Raw genomic sequence first — 19,818 nt, 5'->3', positions numbered from 1 at the left:
TGGCTTTGAAGCGTATGTTGAATTTCAATGTGCCTCATATTAAAAACAGCACAGGAGAACCAGTATGGAAGGTAAGAGTTTGTCTTGATGGGAACTGATTTCTGTTTTTCTCAGCCCTTATTGGTGGTAATTGGAGGGAATTTATTATAATATGGAAGAAGTAACACATATTAGTTATCATGAATGTTTTATCCTTATTTAAAATGATCTCTTAATATGAATCTTTTTGACAGACCTTCTATGGAGTGAGACAGGTGTTAAAATAGTAATTTTCATCTGGGGAGTCCAGTTGATCTCTTTGGTAGGATGTCACTGATAGGTCTTTACCCTGGTTGATATTTTGTTCCTTAGCTTTTCAAGTCCAGACTTCGGATTTTATAAGTTTGCTTGGGGTTAGTCACATTCAGAGGGCCTGGATTATTTTAACAAACTCATGAGAAAATGATCTGTAAACTGTAATACCAGTTTATTAATTTATGAGATATGAAACTGTTAATTGAATCAGAAAGCAATCTACAAACTTTTCCTTTGAGAAATAATGGAGAGCCTTTAAAAATTCCCATTCTTTAGGCTTCTTCATTTTAAACTTCATGCAGACTCTCTTTCTTCAGATGTTATAATACAGTTGATTGGGTTTAAACTTACTGGTTAACAGTCTCTTTATATTTCTCTCTTGCTAAAAATTAAGAACGAATCAACATATTTAGAATTTAGGGTGTTTTGAAAACTCTTTTGAGTCTTTATAAGTCCTTTGGGTTAACTCTAAAAGTTGTTAAAGTTGTCTATTGATTTCATAGCTTAAGCTCCAGAGTATTCCCTAATTTTCTCCTTCTTGTTCCTTTGTGGGCATCTTCCTATTGCCTCTTGCATAAACTATACTTGTTTGTTTCTAAGACCAATATTGAGCTTTTGGTTGAAATAGTTTGAGAATTTCTTGGGTACAAATTTTTGTCAGATACTTTTCCTACCCATCACTTTTTATATCATTAAAATTAATAATACACATGTATTGAGATTAAAAGAGGGAAGATTTTTGAAAGATGCAACATGAACCTTTTATAACCAGAGCAGAAAGATTTTTAGTCTCTCTAAAGGAAATTCTGGCATTCAAGAAAACATGTTTTCATAACAACATGTTTCATTCTCTCATTAGCAATTTCTTACTCCATAAATAATTATTGAGGTAGTTGTGGAGAACGATTACCAGTTGAGGATCTCTTTTATTTGCCTTAACCGTGAAGCTAATTTTGAGTTAAAAAGCCTTGTTGGAGATCTTACCACTCCTCAAAACTATCTGTTTTAATACTTTGAGAATGTGAGGAAGTGTTTTAGAGACTTAATTATTTATTTATTTATTTATTTTTGAGATGGAGTGTCGCTCTGTCGCCAGGCTGGAGTGCAGTGGCGCAATCTCGGCTCACTGCAACCTCCGCCTCCCAGGTTCAAGCAGTTCTGCTTCCTCAGCCTCCCGAGTAGCTGGGATTACAGGTGCGTGCCACCACGCCCAGCTAAGTTTTGTATTTTTAGTAGGGAAAGGGTTTCGCCATGTTGGCCAGGATGGTCTCCATCTCTTCACCTCATGATCCGCCTACCTCGGCCTCCCAAAGTGCTGAGATTACAGGCATGAGCCACTGTGCCACAGCCAGGGACTTAATTTTTTTTGATGACTATCTTTTTAACCTGAGATGCTTAAAATACTACATTTTTTTATTGTAGTCCTGGAACTCGTTATATATTAGTTTTCAAAGTGGCTAATTTTTACATATCTGTTTTTAGAAAAGATATATATGAACTAGAAAAAAAATAAGGGTATAAACGTGAATTGGCTTTAAGTTCAAAGTTGTTTATTATAGCTTAAGGATTTTATAGTCTCTATTTTTTTAAAACCTAGAAAAAAGGATTTTGTAAGAAGAAATTGATATAACTGTTTATTTTTTTAGCCTGAGTAGTAATGCTTTAAGAATGTATTAATCCCTGGAATCCCTGGATGGACGTTTGGGTAAATAATGATGGAAAATATTAAATTGAGGAAAGGATAATAATTCAGTATGTATGATTTGTTAAAATTTGCTTCAACATTGTCTTAATATAGGTTCACTATTGGTTGTTCAATGCTAGTGATGACACATGGTTTTTTTAATAGGTACTCATTTATGACAGATTTGGCCAAGATATAATCTCTCCTCTGCTATCTGTGAAGGAGCTAAGAGACATGGGAATCACTCTGCATCTGTGAGTTTTTACATATTTCTAATAGTGGCATTCATTTTCAAAGACATTATTAAAAATTTCTTTGGCCACCCTGAAATCGAATTATTAAAGAACATTTATAGAGAAAAATAGTGTTAGGTTACAGTATTTATGTAGTGTTGAACATTTTTTCCCCATATCATCTTTTATTCAACCCCTTATTTCTGGGATTTAAAAAAATCTTCGGTCTGAGGCTTTATAATTTCAGAATTTAAATTTTCTCCCTTGTGTCTTTTCCTACAGACTTGGTTTACCCTCTATGTAAAGGAAAAGAACTAGTAATCTTAAGGTCTCTTCCAGCTCTAAAAGTGATTTGTTCCTTTAATTTAAATACACAGATTCTCCTTGACCTACAGTGGGGTTACATACTTATAAACCCATCGTAAGTTGAAAATTTTGTAAGTCAAAAAAATGCGTTCAATACACCTAACTTAACACAAACATCATAGCTTAGCCTCACCTACCTTCAGCATGCTCAGAACACTTACATTAGCCTACAGCTGGGCAAAGTCAGATCCAACACATAGCCTCCTTTATAATAAACTGTCGAGGCCGAGCATTGTGGCTCACGCCTGTAATCCCAGTGCTTTGGGAGGCCAAGGTGGGCGAATCACAAGGTCAGGAGTTCAAGACCAGCCTGGCCATGTGGTGAAACGCCATCTTTACTAAAAAAAAAAAAATACAAAAACTTAGCCAGGCATGGTGGCAGGCACCTGTAATCCCAACTACTCAGGAGGCTGAGGCAGGAGAATCACTTGAACCCGGGAGGCTGAGGTTGCAGTGAGCTGAGACTGCCACTGCACTCTAGCCTGGGCAACAGAGCAAGACTCTGTCTCAAAAAAAAAAAAAATTAATTAATTAAATAAAAACATAAAAATAAACTAGAATATCTCATGTAGTTTATTGACTACAGTGCTGAAAGTTGAAAACAGAATGTTTTTATAGGTACTTAAAGTATGATTTCTACTGAATATGCACCATCATAAAGTCAGAAAATCCTAAGTTGAACCATTGTAAGTCAAGGACTCTCTATACTTTTTTTTAAAAAAGGAATATCTAATTAATCATGAATATGAAAAATTTAAGTGACTATGAAGTAATGACTGTTAATCACCATAGGAGGCTATCTGTGTTGTCTTAACTGTTAAGTGTGTGTGATTATATTGCTTCTGATATGTTTAATAAAAATAAAACAAATTGCAGTACTTCATGGACTTGCCTAGTAGAACATTTGGAGAAGGGCTAGGCTCAGTGGCTCATGCCAGTAATCCCAGCACTTCTGGAGGCCGGGGTGGGCAGATCACTTGAGCCCAGGAGTTTGAGACCAGCCTGGCCAACATGGTGAAACCCTGTCTCTACTAAAAATATAAAAATTAGCCGGGCATGGTAGCGTACCCGCCTGTAATCCTAGCTACTTGGGAGGCTGAGGAAGGACAATTGCTTGAACCCAGGAGGCAGAGGTTGTAGTGAACCGAGATCGTGACACAACACTCTGACCTGGGCAGCTGAGCAAGATTCTGTAAAAAAAAAAAAAAAAAAAAAAAAATTTGGAGAAGGACTGTGTTCATGGATAGATAGTAATACTTTTGTATACTACAAGAGTCCAATTTTATGGTGTTCTAAGCTATTTGCATTTTGTTCTATTTATGATGTTATAACCAAATTTTATGATATTATATATTGAATTGAAATGTATTATTGGGAATATGGTTTTAGATTTTTGGTAAGTAACTTACCAGAATCTGGTTTGATCAGCTCAAATTCTTCAGTTGTATAATCAGCATTTGTTAAAATTAATAGACTATTATATTTTGTCAATTCCAAATGTCGTTTTTTATATTTCTGAAATTAGGATCTATCTTATCACTGATGATATGTCATAACTGGCAGCATTTTTATTTCTCAGTAGTATATAAAATATATTTTAAAATTTATGTTTTAAAATTGTTACCACCTTGGGTTTCATGAAATACGGTATTTGATGAGTTTTCCTTTCATTTTTATGTCAGACTGAAATAAGCATACTTGCTTTGATAGCGTGTTAATTCTTATGGACTGAAGTAAAGTTTAACGTGATGCTATCCTTGGAAATTGTGGTTTATTAATAAACATTGAGTGCCATTGTCTCTGTACTAAGTGTTTAACTCCTTTATTTACTAATGGAAAGACTAAAGTTTAGAAGGCTTAAGTGATTGTCTCACATTTGTACAACCACTTAATAACAGAGCCATGGCCACATTGCTTGACCACTAATTCTGTGCTGTTTATCTACTGAACTGTAATGGCTTAGTAACAGTAACTAACAGAAGTGAGGCCTTACTCAGTCCTTCATTCAGGGGTAATAGTATAGTCTACCAGTTTGAGAGTCTGGTAATCTCTGCCTAACTTGCTACTTGCTACCAGAGCATGGAAATACCACACAGCTACCATGGTGAACTGTTTTGTACTTTGCCTCCAACCATTCTCCTCTATTTGCTGGAGAATACTGTATCAGTTACTTTATACTCTGCAAACTGGTTTAGGCTGATTTGTAGGAAACAGTAATTACACGTTTCCAGAATATGAAATGGTGGTTGTAGCCCATTAGGCAGTTGGACAAGCAGTGTAAAAAAAGAGACAACAGCCTATGGCAACCATCACATTATCCTTCTTGATATCAATGGCAACAGTTATTAAACACAGACCAACTGGCAGCATGTGCTTCTTTCCTCTCCTTGATTATAGAAGGATGACTAGAGAGAGGTGAATATTCCTCATATAAGCATGGTTTGATGTTGGGATATTTGCATGGAAATTGTTTCTAAATTGTAAAAGGAGAAAACTGTAAAATGACTCAATCTGTAAGATGCTTACATTCTCTTATGAAACAATAAATAGGCAAAAATAGATTGTCTTTAAGTTTTAAGGAGACATTTATATACCTTTCATTTAAAAAATATATTTGATTTCATGTTTGGTTAAATTTTTTTGTAGCTTCTAAAGAATTGCTTCTAAAAATTTTTTCATTGCATCCCCTAGCTTTCTGATTTTCCCCTCAGAGAGCCACACTTTCCTCACACTCACCATTCCCCTCTGACCACCACCATATTTCTATGAGAAGTGGGAATAAGATTGGTTTTGACTATGTTTTAGTTCTCATTCAAGGAGAATGTTGGTAGAAAAGAATGTCTGACCACTGGCAGTACTAAAAGTGTGAGCAGAGTAGGACAAATGAGGACTAACAAGAAGTTAGGGTCTTATCAATACTAATAAATAATATCAACACTGACATGGGAGAAAGCTAAGTTAACTCACTGATTAATTGCAACAAGAGCTTTTAGAGTGCTGGTTACTGTCCTTGAGCTAATGAACTCCCATTTTGAAGAATATTGTTTTAAACTATCTTTTTAGATAAGTGACTAAGAAAAAAATAAGTTTTAGCTCCTTATGTCTTCTAGGCTTTTGCACTCTGATCGAGATCCTATTCCAGATGTTCCTGCAGTATACTTTGTAATGCCAACTGAAGAAAATATTGACAGAATGTGTCAGGTAATACGGGTTCTTATTTTCTGGACTCCTGAATTTGGAAACAGATTTTTTTTTTTCAAGAAAAATTCCTAGATGTCCAGGGTGACAAATCAGAAATTCCTATGCCTACTTTCTCACCCTGATTTTTGAGACTATCTTTGAATTCCAAAGAGCCTGAAAGACTTAAAACTTTTGGTTGAAGAAGTATTATACAGTAGTCCTCCCATATCCACAGTTTCACTTTCCACAGTTTCAGTTATCCACAGTTAACCAGGTACTGAATATATTACTAGTAGTGAACATATTACAGTATTTTGAGAGAGACTACATTCATATAACTTTCATTGCAGAATATATTTTATAATTGCTCTATTTTATTTCTAGCTGTTGTTGCTAATCTGTTACTGTGCCCAATTTATAAAGTATAAATTAAATTTTGTCATAAATATGTATATATAGGAAAAAACATACAGTTCAGTACTATCTGGTTTCAGGCATCCACTGGAGTCTTGGAAAATAACCCCTGCAAATAAGGGGAACCACTGTACTGGTCAAGTCTGAGTCTGGCTTTAACAAACAGAAAGCCTAGGTATATTGCCTTTCTAACTTATAAAGCATTTTCCTTTTCTAAAATAAGGGTGAGATTAGGAAGTCTACGCTGGTGCAGAAGCACTATAAGGTAATCAAAGACCCAGGCTCCTTCTATCACTGATTATTCATCTTTAGTTTGTTGGTTTTCCTTGTCTTGCTTGTTGCTGCTGCTGTAGGCATCAAATCTATGTTCACATCAAGAAGAAGAGGGAAATGGACTGTGCCAACCCTGACTGTTGATTTTGATCAGGAAAGCTAAGCCTTTCCAGAAACTCCCAGAAGACCTTTATTTATTTCTCACTGGGTAGAATCAGTTACAAGGGTGGCTGCAAAAGTCCATATTTACATGAGTATATTGTCATCCCAAAGAAAATCTAGCAAGATTCTTTTAGCAAGGAAAAGGAGAAAAATAGATATTGGATAGGTAATTAACAGTGTCTTCCACAGGTCACAGCATCTTTGTTATTGACTGTTGAATCAAATTGCTGTTTAAATTGTTAGTGAAGTTTGCAAATTTTGTGTCCTGTGTAGCTTTATGATGCCCAGCTTTCTCTTTTACCCTGCGTAAACTCAAGTATGCTATTCATGAGAGAGGTACCACTTCTCTTCTTCCATTTTTTTAATAACACCTTGATTGAAATTATAATTCACATACCATGCAATTCACCCATTTAAGGAGCACAAGTGTATGGTTCATTGGTTTTTAATATAGTCACAGAGTTTTGCAACCATCACCACAGTCAATTTTTAGAACATTGTCATTACCTCAAAAAGAAACCTGGTACCATTTATCACATCCTCAACCCTCCCCCATCCCCTTCCATCCCTAAGCTACCTTATGTTTCTGTATATTTGCCTACTCTGACCATTACATATGAATGAAATCCATATGTGGATTTCATTATGTGGTCTTTTGTACATGGCTGATTTCTCTTAGCACGTTTCCAAGGTGCATCATATTGTAGCATGAATTGGTACCTTATTCCTTTTTGTGGCTGAGTATATTCCATTGTGTGGATGTACCAAATTTTGTTCATCCATTTACCACTTGATGAACATTTGGATTGTTTCTACCTTATGGCTATTAATAATAATGTTGCCATAAATATTCATGTACAGGTTTCTCTGTGGACATGTTTTCAATTCTCTTGTGGCCATAAACACATAGAAATAGAATTGCATGGTCAAATGATAACTCTGTTTACCTTTTTAGAAACAGACTGTTTTCCAAAGTGTGCTTGCACCATTTTATAGTCCCACCAGTAGTGTATGAAGGTTCTGATTTCTCCAGATCCTTGCTGAACACTTACTATCCGATATTTTTATTGTAGCCATCCTAATAGTTTTGAGTGGCATCTCATTATACTTTTGATTTGCATTTCTATAATTGATATTAAGCATCTTTTAACATGCTTATTGGCCATTTGTATGTCTTTCGAGAAATATCTATTCAGATCATTCACCCAGTTTTTAATTGGGTTGTCTTTTTATTGTTGAGTTGATAGAATTCTTTTTATATTTTGGATACTAGACATTCACAAGTTTATGATCTATAAATATTTTCTCCCAGTCTATGGATTATCTTTTCATTCTCTTGATAATTTCCTTTGAAGCATAAACATTTTTAATTTTGATGAAGCCCAGTTTATCGTTTTTTTTTTTTTTTTTTTTCTTGAGTTGCTTATGCTTTTGGTGTCATGTTTAGGAAACCATTCCAGATTCTTGTGTTTTCTTCTAAGAATTTTATAGTTTCAGCTTTTACATATAGGTCTTGATTCCACTTTGCATTATTTTTATATATGGTGGGATGTAGGTGTCCAACTTTATTCTTTTGCATGTGGCTATCCAGTAGTCCCAGTATAATTTATTAAAGAGAGTATTCTTTCCCTAGTGGATGATCTTGGCAACCTTGTCAAAAATCAGCTGACCATAGATACATTGTTTTATTTCTGGACTCTCGGTTCTATTGCATTAATATCTATGTCCATCCTTATGCCTGTACCACACAGTGTTGACATCTTTCGCTTGATAGCAAGTTTTGAAATTGAATAATTGTGTCCTCCAACTTTGTTCTTTTTTTCAGATTGTTTTAGCTTTTCTTGAATTTCCAAATTAAGATTAGCTCGTCATAAGTTTTGTGCTTTTGTTAAATTTTTTCTTTCATGTGTTTAATGCTTATTATGAATGGAATTCTTACTCCATTTTTAGGATTGTTCATTGCAATTGTATAAAAATTCAATTGATTTTTATATATTTATCTTGTATCCTGCAACCTTGCTGAACTTATGTGTCCTTTTGAAATGTATGCATCATTCTTTGACCACTTCCTTACCTTCTGGCACAATAATATGTTCCAATATAGCCTAGGATTTTACTTTCTCTGTCTCAGCCCAGGATTCAGACATTTTTCTCAGGAGCTCTGGTTGCTTTCTGTAAAGAATGGTATTTAGGAATCAGGATCTAGGCATTAGGTGTATTCATTGTGACTAGAGTGTCACTGTTCTTAGGTCCTCTTAATGAAAAAAGTTAGGAAATTATGTATTTATACATACACTTGCATATCTATATTTATTTCTACAATTCTCCCTCTCTTCTCCTCACCTATCCAGATTAATAGATAAGCTCCAAGGTGTTTCAGCTTAGCAACACAGGATTCACTCTAGCATTTCCTTTTTCTCTTTACATATTTGTAACTCCTTTCTCAGAGTGAAGAAACATGGTTCCCAGTATTATGAACATATTACTTATTTCTCAGTCCTCATACATAAATAATCTCTTGACCTTGATTGAACCACTACCCTGATCACCTTCCTCACAAAGGCTCCAACCCCTCAATTTTTCACATTTTCACATCACTGAAATCAGGTGCTGCTTAAAATTGATCATGTCACAAAATTTTATTGGCATCATTAACTCTTAGTGTTACATAAAGTGATGGTTCCTGTTACAGTCAGTGACATCTTACATTTGAGGAAATACAGTTATTTCGATATCTATTTGCTAAAAGTATAAGAAGATAAGTAAATTTGACTTAAGAATTTGCATAACTTAAATTGCACTACTTTTGAGCAACTGAGAAGAAATACTTCTAGAATTGGTAATTGGAATTATAACTTGTCTGTGTGCGATGAAGGATTTGTTGTGTCATCACATATCCAAAACAGTTGAAGATTGTGTCTGCCAAATATAACAAGCGTTTTGCTATATTATTGAGCCATATTTGGATATTTTAAGAAGAATGCAGATAGGCTGTATGAAAGCAGTTTGTACTGTATTGTAATTAATGAGATTTTGTTGATAATATAATTTTATTACTTTATTAAGATACATTTTAGTTACATCTGATAACCAGATAACCAGTACTACTTCAAAGCTTTTTTCTCTTGGGATACTTTTTTGGATTGTCATTTAAATATCCTGTCTTTTAAATATAACTTTGCTCTTATGGTATTTGAAACATGTATTCATGGTCCTCTTTATCATGTAAGAATGAAGTTTTCATTGTATTGATAGGATCTTCGAAATCAACTATATGAATCATATTATTTAAATTTTATATCTGCTATTTCAAGAAGTAAACTGGAAGATATTGCAAATGCAGCATTAGCAGCTAGTGCAGTAACACAAGTAGCCAAGGTAAGAGAGTTTGGTTGGTTGATGACATTTTGTCAATGTAAAATTTAACACTGTTCTGAAACCTGTAGTTGGCATAGGTAGCTATTTGACAGATGACCAGAACGACAGAAATGTTTAGGCTCAATACATTTAGAAAGAGTTCTAATAATATAAATTATCTTCAAGTTGAACTAGGCAAAATAAGCCAAACTAAAGGAACCTATTATTTAATGAATTCGAAAGACAGAAATAAAAAGCAGAGTGAGTTTTGCTTTAGTCTGTCATTTGTATCATCTTTTTAGGTCAACTCAGAAATCATTTGACAGTTGTATTGTCATAAACTGTATTGAAAGTATGTTGACATTGTTTTATCTGTAATCATTATAATCATCATACTATTTTCAGATCTTTTTTTACTTAGGAAAGAGGATTCAAAGTGCCCGTGTTACATATTGAGATCCAAAGTGCCTCTTTTGCATATTAAGAGAAAAAGAATCCATGCCAGGCCAGCAATTCTGCATCATAATGACATTTTAGTCACGTTCAGCTTCAGTTATAAATCAATTTGTAAAATATATTTCAGGTTATAATCCTGTTATGCTCTGTGTTTCTTGAATTTGGACAAGATGTGCATTAAAGTTCCAGACAACTACCTAGTGCAAGTAAAAGGCTAAACATGCATGCATATACTTTCTATTCTTTTTCTACTGATAGATTTTTCATTCTTAGATTTAAATAGACCACCAATATTTCTGATTATTTTTTGAGGCTTTTGCCTTTAATCTTTGTGCTCAAAATTTATTAATAATATTTCTGATTGGTTTTTGAGGCTTATGCCTTTAATCTTTGTGCTCAAAATTTATTAACTTCACATAAAATAATGGGAACAACTTTTGTTTTCTTTCTTGTTTTGTTTTGAGACAGTGTCTCACTCGCCCAGGCTGGAATGCAGTGGTGCAATCTCTACTTGCTGCAACTTTCACCTCCTGGGCTCGTACCACCCCACCCAGCTATTTTTTTTTTTTTTTTTTTTTTTTATGTTGCGTAGGTCTCAAACTTCTGGCCTCAAACAGTTCTCCCACCTCAGCCTTCCAAAGCTCTGGGATTACAGGTCCAAGCCGCCTCACTCAGCCTTAATTTGGTTAACTAAATTCAGTGTATTTCAAATAGTTCTCTTAATTTTACTTCTACTCTGCACTTCCAAAGAACTGGCATAACTTTTTCCCGCTTTTTTATAAAAGTTGGTGTAAAACAATTACTGTGACTTTCTTAGGAAAATGTGATGAAAATGATTGTTAAAATTGTTTTCTTCAAAATTGATATCCATTCCCATCACAACCACAATTTAAGTTCTTATATCTGCTTAAATTTTGTTTTCTCAAAATGTTACTCTCCTCCTTCATATTTATTGCCCAAAGGCTTGTTTTTATTGCCTTAACTTATTCTTTACTCCTCATTCTTGTTCAGTTAGGCTGTTACACAGTACGATTTTGTTATTGAATGTAATGGTGATTTTTTTTCATTTCTACCATTGGTAGGTTAGAGCAAACTAAATTTACTTTCAATATGGCTATATTGTAAGATTGATTTGTAAACCTTTTCTTTTGTTTCTAGGTTTTTGACCAATATCTCAATTTTATTACTTTGGAAGATGATATGTTTGTGTTATGTAATCAAAATAAGGAGCTTGTTTCATATCGTGGTATGTAAAAATAGAATTGTTGCAATTCTTCATTAACAAAATGAATGGTATACTATAAGAAAAAAAGTGAATATGTTTAGTGGACTTCAAAACTAGCCCGTTTACAGCAGTACAGCTATAGAAACTTTTTAAAAGCACACAGAGAAAACAAGGCTCAGACTGAATTTTATTACATTTAAACATTTAATAAACCTGTTTTTTAAACTCAAGGAAGTACCAATTCTCTGACCTTTTCTGTACCCCCACAGCAACTTGCATGAATGGTTCACTCATGGAAAGTAAGACAATATTTTAGTAGCAGAATTCAAATTTATCATCTAGTACTTTGATCTTGAACAAGAACAAGTTAGCTTACTTCTCTGTGCTTATAAAACACTGGAACCAGATGGTAAGTTCCCTGAGAGAAGACAATGAATCTTTTGGTTTCATTGAGCTCTACAGCATCTGTTCTTGTGGAAATTCCTAAAAGGATACAAGTATTTGCTGAGTTGTTCGTGTGAGAGATTTTTGACAATGGTTATTATTCACAGAAATCGATTTACAGTTGCATTTTAAATGAATTAGCAAGTTACTTAAGTTACATATTTTAAAACCTAGTTTTCCTGAAGCCTTTAAATTGAATATGAATTGTGTTACATTGTTTCTAAATCTGGTAAAGTAAAAAGCATCTTTATTTTTGATGGATTAACTCATATTGAACAGTCTAAATTTTCCTAATCAGTCCCCTTTAACAACCTTAACTGGAAAACTTGGTGTGTTGAATTCCCTTAAACATTTTAAATTTTATTAATAAATTCAGAATATTAAGTGTTTTTTTTTTTTAGGTACTGTACTTCATATGCCAGACCCGACAAGTTTATAATTCTAACAAGCAAAATCTGCCCAAGTGTTTAAATAATTATTTAAAAATAATTAAATTTGTAATGAGTGTAAAATTTGTTAAATATTCATATACTTATAAGTTTAATTACATTTTTTGTACCTGCCAGCTTTTTTAAAAGATCACGTTTGAGATTAATTGTGAATTTTAAAGTGTAATCACATGATTAATCACCCAGATTCTCAATAATGATAATAGTAATAGCTCACTCTATGCCAATCAGTGTTTTCAGCATGTTACAATATAAGCTAATTTAATCCTCAGAATAACTTTATGAAGCAGAAATTATTTCCATTTTCAAGATGAGAAAACAGAGACATAGCTATTAAGTAACTTGATGAGGAAATGGTAGAGCCAGCTTACTAAACACAGGCAGTCTCACTCCAGAGATAACATTCTTTATCATTATGTAGTCACATACCTAATTGTCTCAAATGTTACAATGCTTTAAAAATTTTAAACAAATATTCCTAAATATGATTATATTAATATCATGGTATTGATTTGCAAATCTTTTTCATTCTAAACTTTCCATGGATTGGGAGCAAGCAGATTTATTATCTCAGTCAAACTAAGGCTGCTATCTTACACAAAGCAAGCCATTACCTCAAGTTGAGGTGAGGTTATTGGTTAGCAGTTTATGACTGTTAGGGTTACTTTTCTTTCAGAAATGTGGAACTAGGGTATAGGACTCAAGGGCTGTATGCTTCTATATAGATTTTTCTAGTGCCAGTAATTAACAAAAATGTACTAGTGATTTAACTAAAAGGTTTGAAGTGTCTACAGATCACTTGTGCCACTGATTAATAAAATGAATTGGATGTTTCCTTGAATTAATATCCCCTGAATGCACATAATGCAAATTGTATGCTTTATGATATTTATTTCATCTGATTGAAATAGATGGTATTTGCAACACCTGAGTAATGGCCCATTTCCTTTTAGATTCTGTATTGCCTGATTGAATTCTTTTATGTGTTGTCTGGGTGGGCCAGGCTTTCTGTAGATACTTGGAGTTATCCAGTTGAAGTCTGCTTTCCTCTTATGGTAACCACAAGTGGTGTTAAATTTTATATGTGTTTTCACTTTCAGGATATTGGGACATTAAAAATACTTTGTAAATAATAGTTTAGACAATCTTTCAACGTGTAGTTATTGATCTTCATCAGATGCTGGGCCTTGATATTGTGAGAGGAAGATAAGTAAGTCAAGGTCTTTGTCAAAGACAGTCTACACAGCAATGTTTCTTAAAGCCTAGCCCCAAGGCCTATTTGCATTCGAATTGCCTGAGGTGCTTGTCAACATTATAGGTGGTTCCCCCCGCCCGCCCCCAAACAGAGTCTTGCTCTGTCACCCAGGCTGGAGTGCAGTGGTGTGATCTCAGCTCACTGCAACCTCTGTCTCCCAGGTTCAAGTGATCCTCCTGCCTCAGCCTCCCAAGTAACTGGAATTACAGGCGTGTGCCACCACATCTGGCTAATTTTTGTGTTTTTAGTAGAGACGCGGTTTCACCATGTTAGCCAGGCTAGTCTCAAACTCCTTACCTTAGGTGATCTGCCCACCTCAGCCTCCCAGAGTACTGGGATTACAGGTATGAGCCACCATGCCCAGCCTCAAAATTACAGGTTTTTTAGAATTATTCATATACATACAGAATCCCTAAAGGAAAGGGATAAGAATCTTTAATCTTTAAAAACTTCCAGAGAATTTTTCCCCGTATTCCCTGAGTGATTCTTAGTAAAGTTTGGGAACTACTTATGTACACTCTTGTAGATCAGAAGAGAAATTTATATAACTTAATATAAAGAAAATGATATGTGATGTTGGTTGTGCCATAATTTACTTGCATTTCCTTTTCTGGCTGTAATTGGGTAACAGTAGTTTCTTGAGGCCATCTGGTGTTTATGAATAAAACTATGGAATATGATATTTATTTTCCTGTTTGCTCTGCAAAAATTTTGTAAGTTTACATCGTGGGGTTGTTTTTCTTATTAGTAGTCTCCTAATGTCTGATATTAAGGTAGTTTGTTGTAGTTATTTATTTTTCTCTTTGAGGTGGTATAATTTTTAACAGGTATTTGTTCACTTAAAAGAAGTTTAAAGCAGGCAGGGTGTGGTGGCTCATGCCTATAATCCCAGCCCTTTGGGAAGCCAAGGTAGGAGGGTCGCTTGAGCCCAGGAGTTCAAGACCAGCCTGGGCAACATAGGGAGACCCATCTCTACAAAAAAAAAAATTGTTTAATTAGCAGGGCGTGGTAGCATGTGCCTGTGGTCCCAGCTACTGTGAAGGCTGAGATGGGAGGATCACTTGAGCCCAGGAGGTTGAGGCTGCAGTAAGCCATGATCATGTCTCTGCATTCCCTCCTGGGTGACAGAGCAAGATCTTGTCTCAAAAAAAAAAAAAAAAAAAGGTTTAAACCAAAAGATTTCACTTACTGAGTTTTATTATGTATCACTTAAGAGTTCAGTAATAATTTTAGAAGTTTCATAAAGATGAGGCATAAGTTTGGCTGAACTTTTTCTCCTTTTTCTGTCATTTTAGCCATTAACAGGCCAGATATCACAGACACAGAAATGGAAACTGTTATGGACACTATAGTTGACAGCCTCTTCTGCTTTTTTGTTACTCTGGGTAAGTTTTCCAGTCTTTCTGGTTATTCTTCAAAGTAAATTATTTAACTAGTAATTTTAATGTATTACACTGTAATGTGATTCTTTCTAACTTACCTGGATCTCTAGAGGTTCTCGAGTGGAGTAAAATATGTATTCAATAGTATATAAAAACATTCTTCCAATAACTTGATGTGGTTCTCTTAACATTTAGCAGATCTTTTGAGTTGTCATTTTAGATGTCTTTGGTAATTATAATTTTCTGCTATATTTGAATGCCTTGGTGGTGACTTCACCACCTGTGTGCCTGTTAATTTCCTTTTAATATTTCATTGTGAAAAATTTCAAACACATTTCTAAATAGAGAAATAAATGTTTGTTAACTGTTGAGTTCAGATGCCCAAGGCTCCAGAAAACTTTATGTATATAATACTGATCTACCTACACCTTCAAAATTTATTTTTAATTTTTTTTTCATATTTTCAACTTTTAGGTTTGGGGGATACATGTGCAAGTTTGTAACAGGGGTAAATTACGTGTCACTGGGGTTTGGTTTACAAATGAATTTGTCACCCAGGCTATGGGTGTGGTACCTGATAGGGAGTTTTTTGACCCTCATCCTCCCTGCTCAGGTTGACCCCAGTGTCTGTTATTGTCATCTTTGTGTCTTTTCTTTTTGTTTAGCTCCCACTTACAAGTGAGAACATGAGGTATTTTGTTTTCTGTTTCTGTTAATTCCCTTAGAATAATGGCCTCTAGTTATATCTATGTTGCTGCTAAGCATATGATTTCACTCTTTTTTATGACTCTATAGTATTCCATGATGTACGTGTATCACAAATTCTTTATCCAATCCACCCTTGATAGGCATCTAGTTTGATTCCATGTCTTTGCTATTGTGAATATTACTGCAATGAACATATGGGTAGATGTGTCTTTTTCATAGAATGATTTATGTTCTTTTGGCTGTATACCCAGTAATGGGATTGCTGAGTCGAGTGATAGTTCTGTTTTAAGTTCTTTGAGAAGCCTTCAAATTGCTTTCCACAGTGGCTGAACTAATTTACATTCCCACCAACAGTGTATAAGTGTTCCCTTTCCTCTGTGACCTCACCAACATCTATTATTTTTTGACTTTTAATAATAGACCTTCTGACTGGTGTGAGATGGTAACTCATTGTGGTTTTAATTTTCATTTCTCTAATGATTAGTGATATTGAGCTTTTTTTCATATGCTTGCTGGCCATGTATGTCCTTTTTTTTTTTTTTTTTTTTTCTTGAGAAGTGTCTGTTCATGTCCTTTGGCCATTTTTTAATGGGGTTGTCTGTTTTTGCTTGTCAATTTGTTTAAGTTCCTTAGAAATTCTGTCGGATGCATAGTTCGCAAATATTTTCTCCCATTCTGTAGGTTGTCCATTCACTTTGCTGATAGTTTCTTTTGCTCTGCAGAAGCTCTTTAGTTTAATTAGGTCCAATTTGTCTGTTTTGGTTTTCTGATGGTTTTTGGAGACTTCAACATGAAGTCTTTGCCAAGGCGTGTGTTCAGAATGGTGTTTAGGTTTTCTTCTAGGATTTTTATAGTTTGAGGTCTTACATTTAAGTCTTTAGTCGATTTTGAGTTTATTTTTGTATATGGTGAAAGGAAGGGGTTCAGTTTTAATCTCCTACATATAGGTAGCACCACTTACTGAATAGGGAGTTATCCCAGCACCACTTACTGAATAGGAAGTTCTTTCCCTGTTGCTTGTTATTGTCAACATTATCAAAGATCAAATGGTTGTAAGGTGTGTGGCTTTATTTCTGGGTTCTCTAACCTGTCCCATTGGTCCGTGTGTGTGTTTTTGTACCATGCTGTTTTGGTTACTACAGTAAAAGCCATATAGTAGTGTACTTTGAAGTCAGGATGTGTAATGCTCCCAGCTTTGTTCTTTTTGCTTAGATTTGCTTTGGCTGTTCAGGCTCTGTTTTGGTTCTGTATGACTTTTAGAAAAAGTTTTTCTAATTCTGTGAAAACTGACATTGGTAATTTGGTAGGAACAGCACTGAATTTGTAAATTGCTTTGGCAGTATGGCCATTTTAATATTGAGTCTTCTTATCCATGAACATGGAATGTTTTTCCATTTGTTTGTGTCATCTCTGATTTCTTTTCATTTTGTAATTCTTGTTGTAGAGCTCTTTCACCTCCCTAATTAGCTGTATTCCTAGGTATTTTACTCTTTTTGTGGCTATTGTGAATGGGATTGCATTTTTGATTTGGCTGTCAGCTTGGATATTGTTCGTGTATAGAAATGCTCCTCGTGTTTGTACATTGACTTTTGCATCCTGAAACTTTACTGAAGCTGCTTATTAGTTCTGGGAGCCTTTGGGCAGAGAATATGGAATTTGTGAGGTATAAGGTAACATAGCCTGCAAAGAGATAGTATGACTTCCTCTCTTTCTGTTAGGATGTCTTTTATTTCTTTTTCTTGCCTGATTGCTTTGGCTACGACTTCCAGTACTATGTTAAATGGGAGTGGGTGTCCTTGTCTTATTCAAGTTCTCAGGGGGAATGCTTACAGCTTTTGCTCATTTATTATGACGTTGGCTGTGTGTTTGTCATAGATTGCTCCTATTATTTTGAGGTATATTTCTTCACTGCCTAATTTGTTGAGGGTGGTTTTTTTGTTTGTTTGTTTGTTTGTTTTAGATGAAGTCTCGCTCTGTTGCTAGGCTGCAATGCAGTGGCACAACCTTGGCTCACTGCAACCTCCGCCTCCTGGGTTCAATCGGTTCTCCTGCCTCAGCCTCACGAGTAACTGGGACTACAGGCACACGCCACCACGCCCAGCTAATTTTTGTATTTTTAGTAGAGACAGGCTTTCACCATGTTGGTCAGGATGGTCTCAATCTCTTGACCTCATGTTCCACCTGCCTTGGCCTCCCAAAGTACCAGGATTACAGGCGTGAGCCCCCATGCCCAGCTGGGGGTTTTTTAAATAAAGTGATGGTGAATTTTTTCAAAAGCCTTTTTCGTGTCTGTTAAGATGATCATATGGTTTTTGTTTTTAGTTCTTTTTATGTAGTGAAGCATATTTACTGATTTGCATGTATTGAATCAACCTTGCATCCTGGGAATAAAGCCTACTTGATCGTGGTGGATTCATTTTTTTTGGATTCAGTTTACTAATATTCTGTTGAAGGTTGTTGCACCTGTATTCATCAGGGGTATCAGACTGAAGTTTTATTTTTTTGTTTAGTCTCTGCTAGGTTTTGGTATGAGAATGATACGGGCCTCATTGAATGAGTTAGGGAAGAGTCCCTCCTCCTCGATTTTTTGGAATAATATCAGTAGTATTGGTACCAGCTCTTCTTTGTATGTCTGTTAGAATTTGACTGTGAATCCATCTGGTCTAGGGCTTTTTCTGGTTCGTAGGTTTTTTCTTACTGATTCAGTTTTGGAATTTGTTATTCCAGAACTTCAGTTTCTTCCTTGTTAAATCTTGGCAGGTTATATGTTTCCAGAAATTTATACATTTCTGTTAGGTTTTCTAGTTTGCGTTCATAGAGGTGTTTGTAATAGTCTCTGAGGGTTTTTTATATTTCTGTGGGGTTGGTGATAATGTTGCCCTTGTCATTTCTCATTGTGTTTATTTGGATTGTCTCTTTTTTCTTTGTTGACCTAACTAGTGGTCTACCTATCTTGTTTATCCTTTCAAAGAAACAACTTCTGATTTTCTTGATTCAAAATGTAAAGCACTGATGTAGATTGTCTAAAATTACTTGTGTTTAGTATCTAATATATGACTTTGTGCTTTACTATCACTAATGGATCAGTTTAAAAGCCTAATTGCCATTTTAATTTTTTAGACACTTGAAACATTTTTGTTAAAATGATCCTCACACTAGATTAATAAAATCTCTATGTCACAAAAAAAAAAAAAGAGCTACCATGTATAGTCTTAAGATTTAGACAATGTTTAGACATGTAGAGAATTTATATGCAAATTGTATGACTCCCTCCTCTCAGGGATTTTTTTTCCCTTAATTTCCAGCTCTGAGCTCCAGTCTTTGATTCTTCAGCTCAGTAATTTTCCTGTTTTCTGCTTGAGTTCTTTCTCCTGTGTGCCATGTAATGTGTCAAGTACCCTCAGGAGAAAAGCTGGTTAAAAATATATATTATCTTACGTGATTCTCTTCTTTCAAGAGTTAACCCCTCCAGTTTCTGCCTGCTTTGAACTGCTTTCATTGCCCTCACATGGGTTCTTGTTGTTGTTGTTGTTTATATAAAGAAAGCATATGTGTACAACTTTTAGTGTTAAACAGACATAATTTTATTTCTATTTTGTCACCTTACAGAGTCTGTAGAATTTTGCCAAATGCTAGGAAGGTTGCACTGCAACCTCCACCCCCTGGGTTCAAGCGATTCTCCTGCCTCAGCCTCCCGAGTAGCTGGGATTATAGGCATGCTCTACCACGCCTGGATAATTTTTGTATTTTTAGCAGAGACGGGGTTTCACCATGTTGGCCAGGCTGGTCTCGAACTCCTGACCTCAGGTGATCTGCCCGCCTCAGCCTCCCAAAGTTCTGGGATTACAGGCATATGCCACCATGCCTAGCCAGTGATTTATTTTTCAAAGGAGAAATTGAAATTATTGCCAATCTGACATAGAAGGATGTCAACAC

General features: G+C 35.0%; 1 protein-coding gene across 3 annotated transcripts in view; it reads left to right on the top strand.

Annotated features, from left to right (window-relative positions):
- The window catches only part of SCFD1 (sec1 family domain containing 1), a 105,115-nt gene that overhangs the window by 6,300 nt on the left and 78,997 nt on the right, over positions 1 to 19,818 (top strand). For 2 of the 3 annotated variants that reach the window (XM_010374666.2, XM_030930664.1), the window contains exons 2-7: positions 1 to 71; positions 2,144 to 2,232; positions 5,688 to 5,778; positions 9,862 to 9,984; positions 11,578 to 11,665; positions 15,088 to 15,177. In XM_010374666.2, the coding sequence (XP_010372968.2) occupies positions 1 to 71; positions 2,144 to 2,232; positions 5,688 to 5,778; positions 9,862 to 9,984; positions 11,578 to 11,665; positions 15,088 to 15,177 (552 nt within the window). Of the gene's footprint in view, positions 72 to 2,143; positions 2,233 to 5,670; positions 5,779 to 9,861; positions 9,985 to 11,577; positions 11,666 to 15,087; positions 15,178 to 19,818 lie in introns of all 3 variants that reach the window. The other variant, XM_030930665.1, reaches the window with a different exon arrangement.

The sequence above is a fragment of the Rhinopithecus roxellana genome, chromosome 5, assembly GCF_007565055.1.
Source record: "Rhinopithecus roxellana isolate Shanxi Qingling chromosome 5, ASM756505v1, whole genome shotgun sequence".
Classification (NCBI taxonomy): Eukaryota; Metazoa; Chordata; class Mammalia; order Primates; family Cercopithecidae; genus Rhinopithecus; species Rhinopithecus roxellana.
This window is presented reverse-complemented; position numbering and strand designations above follow the sequence as displayed.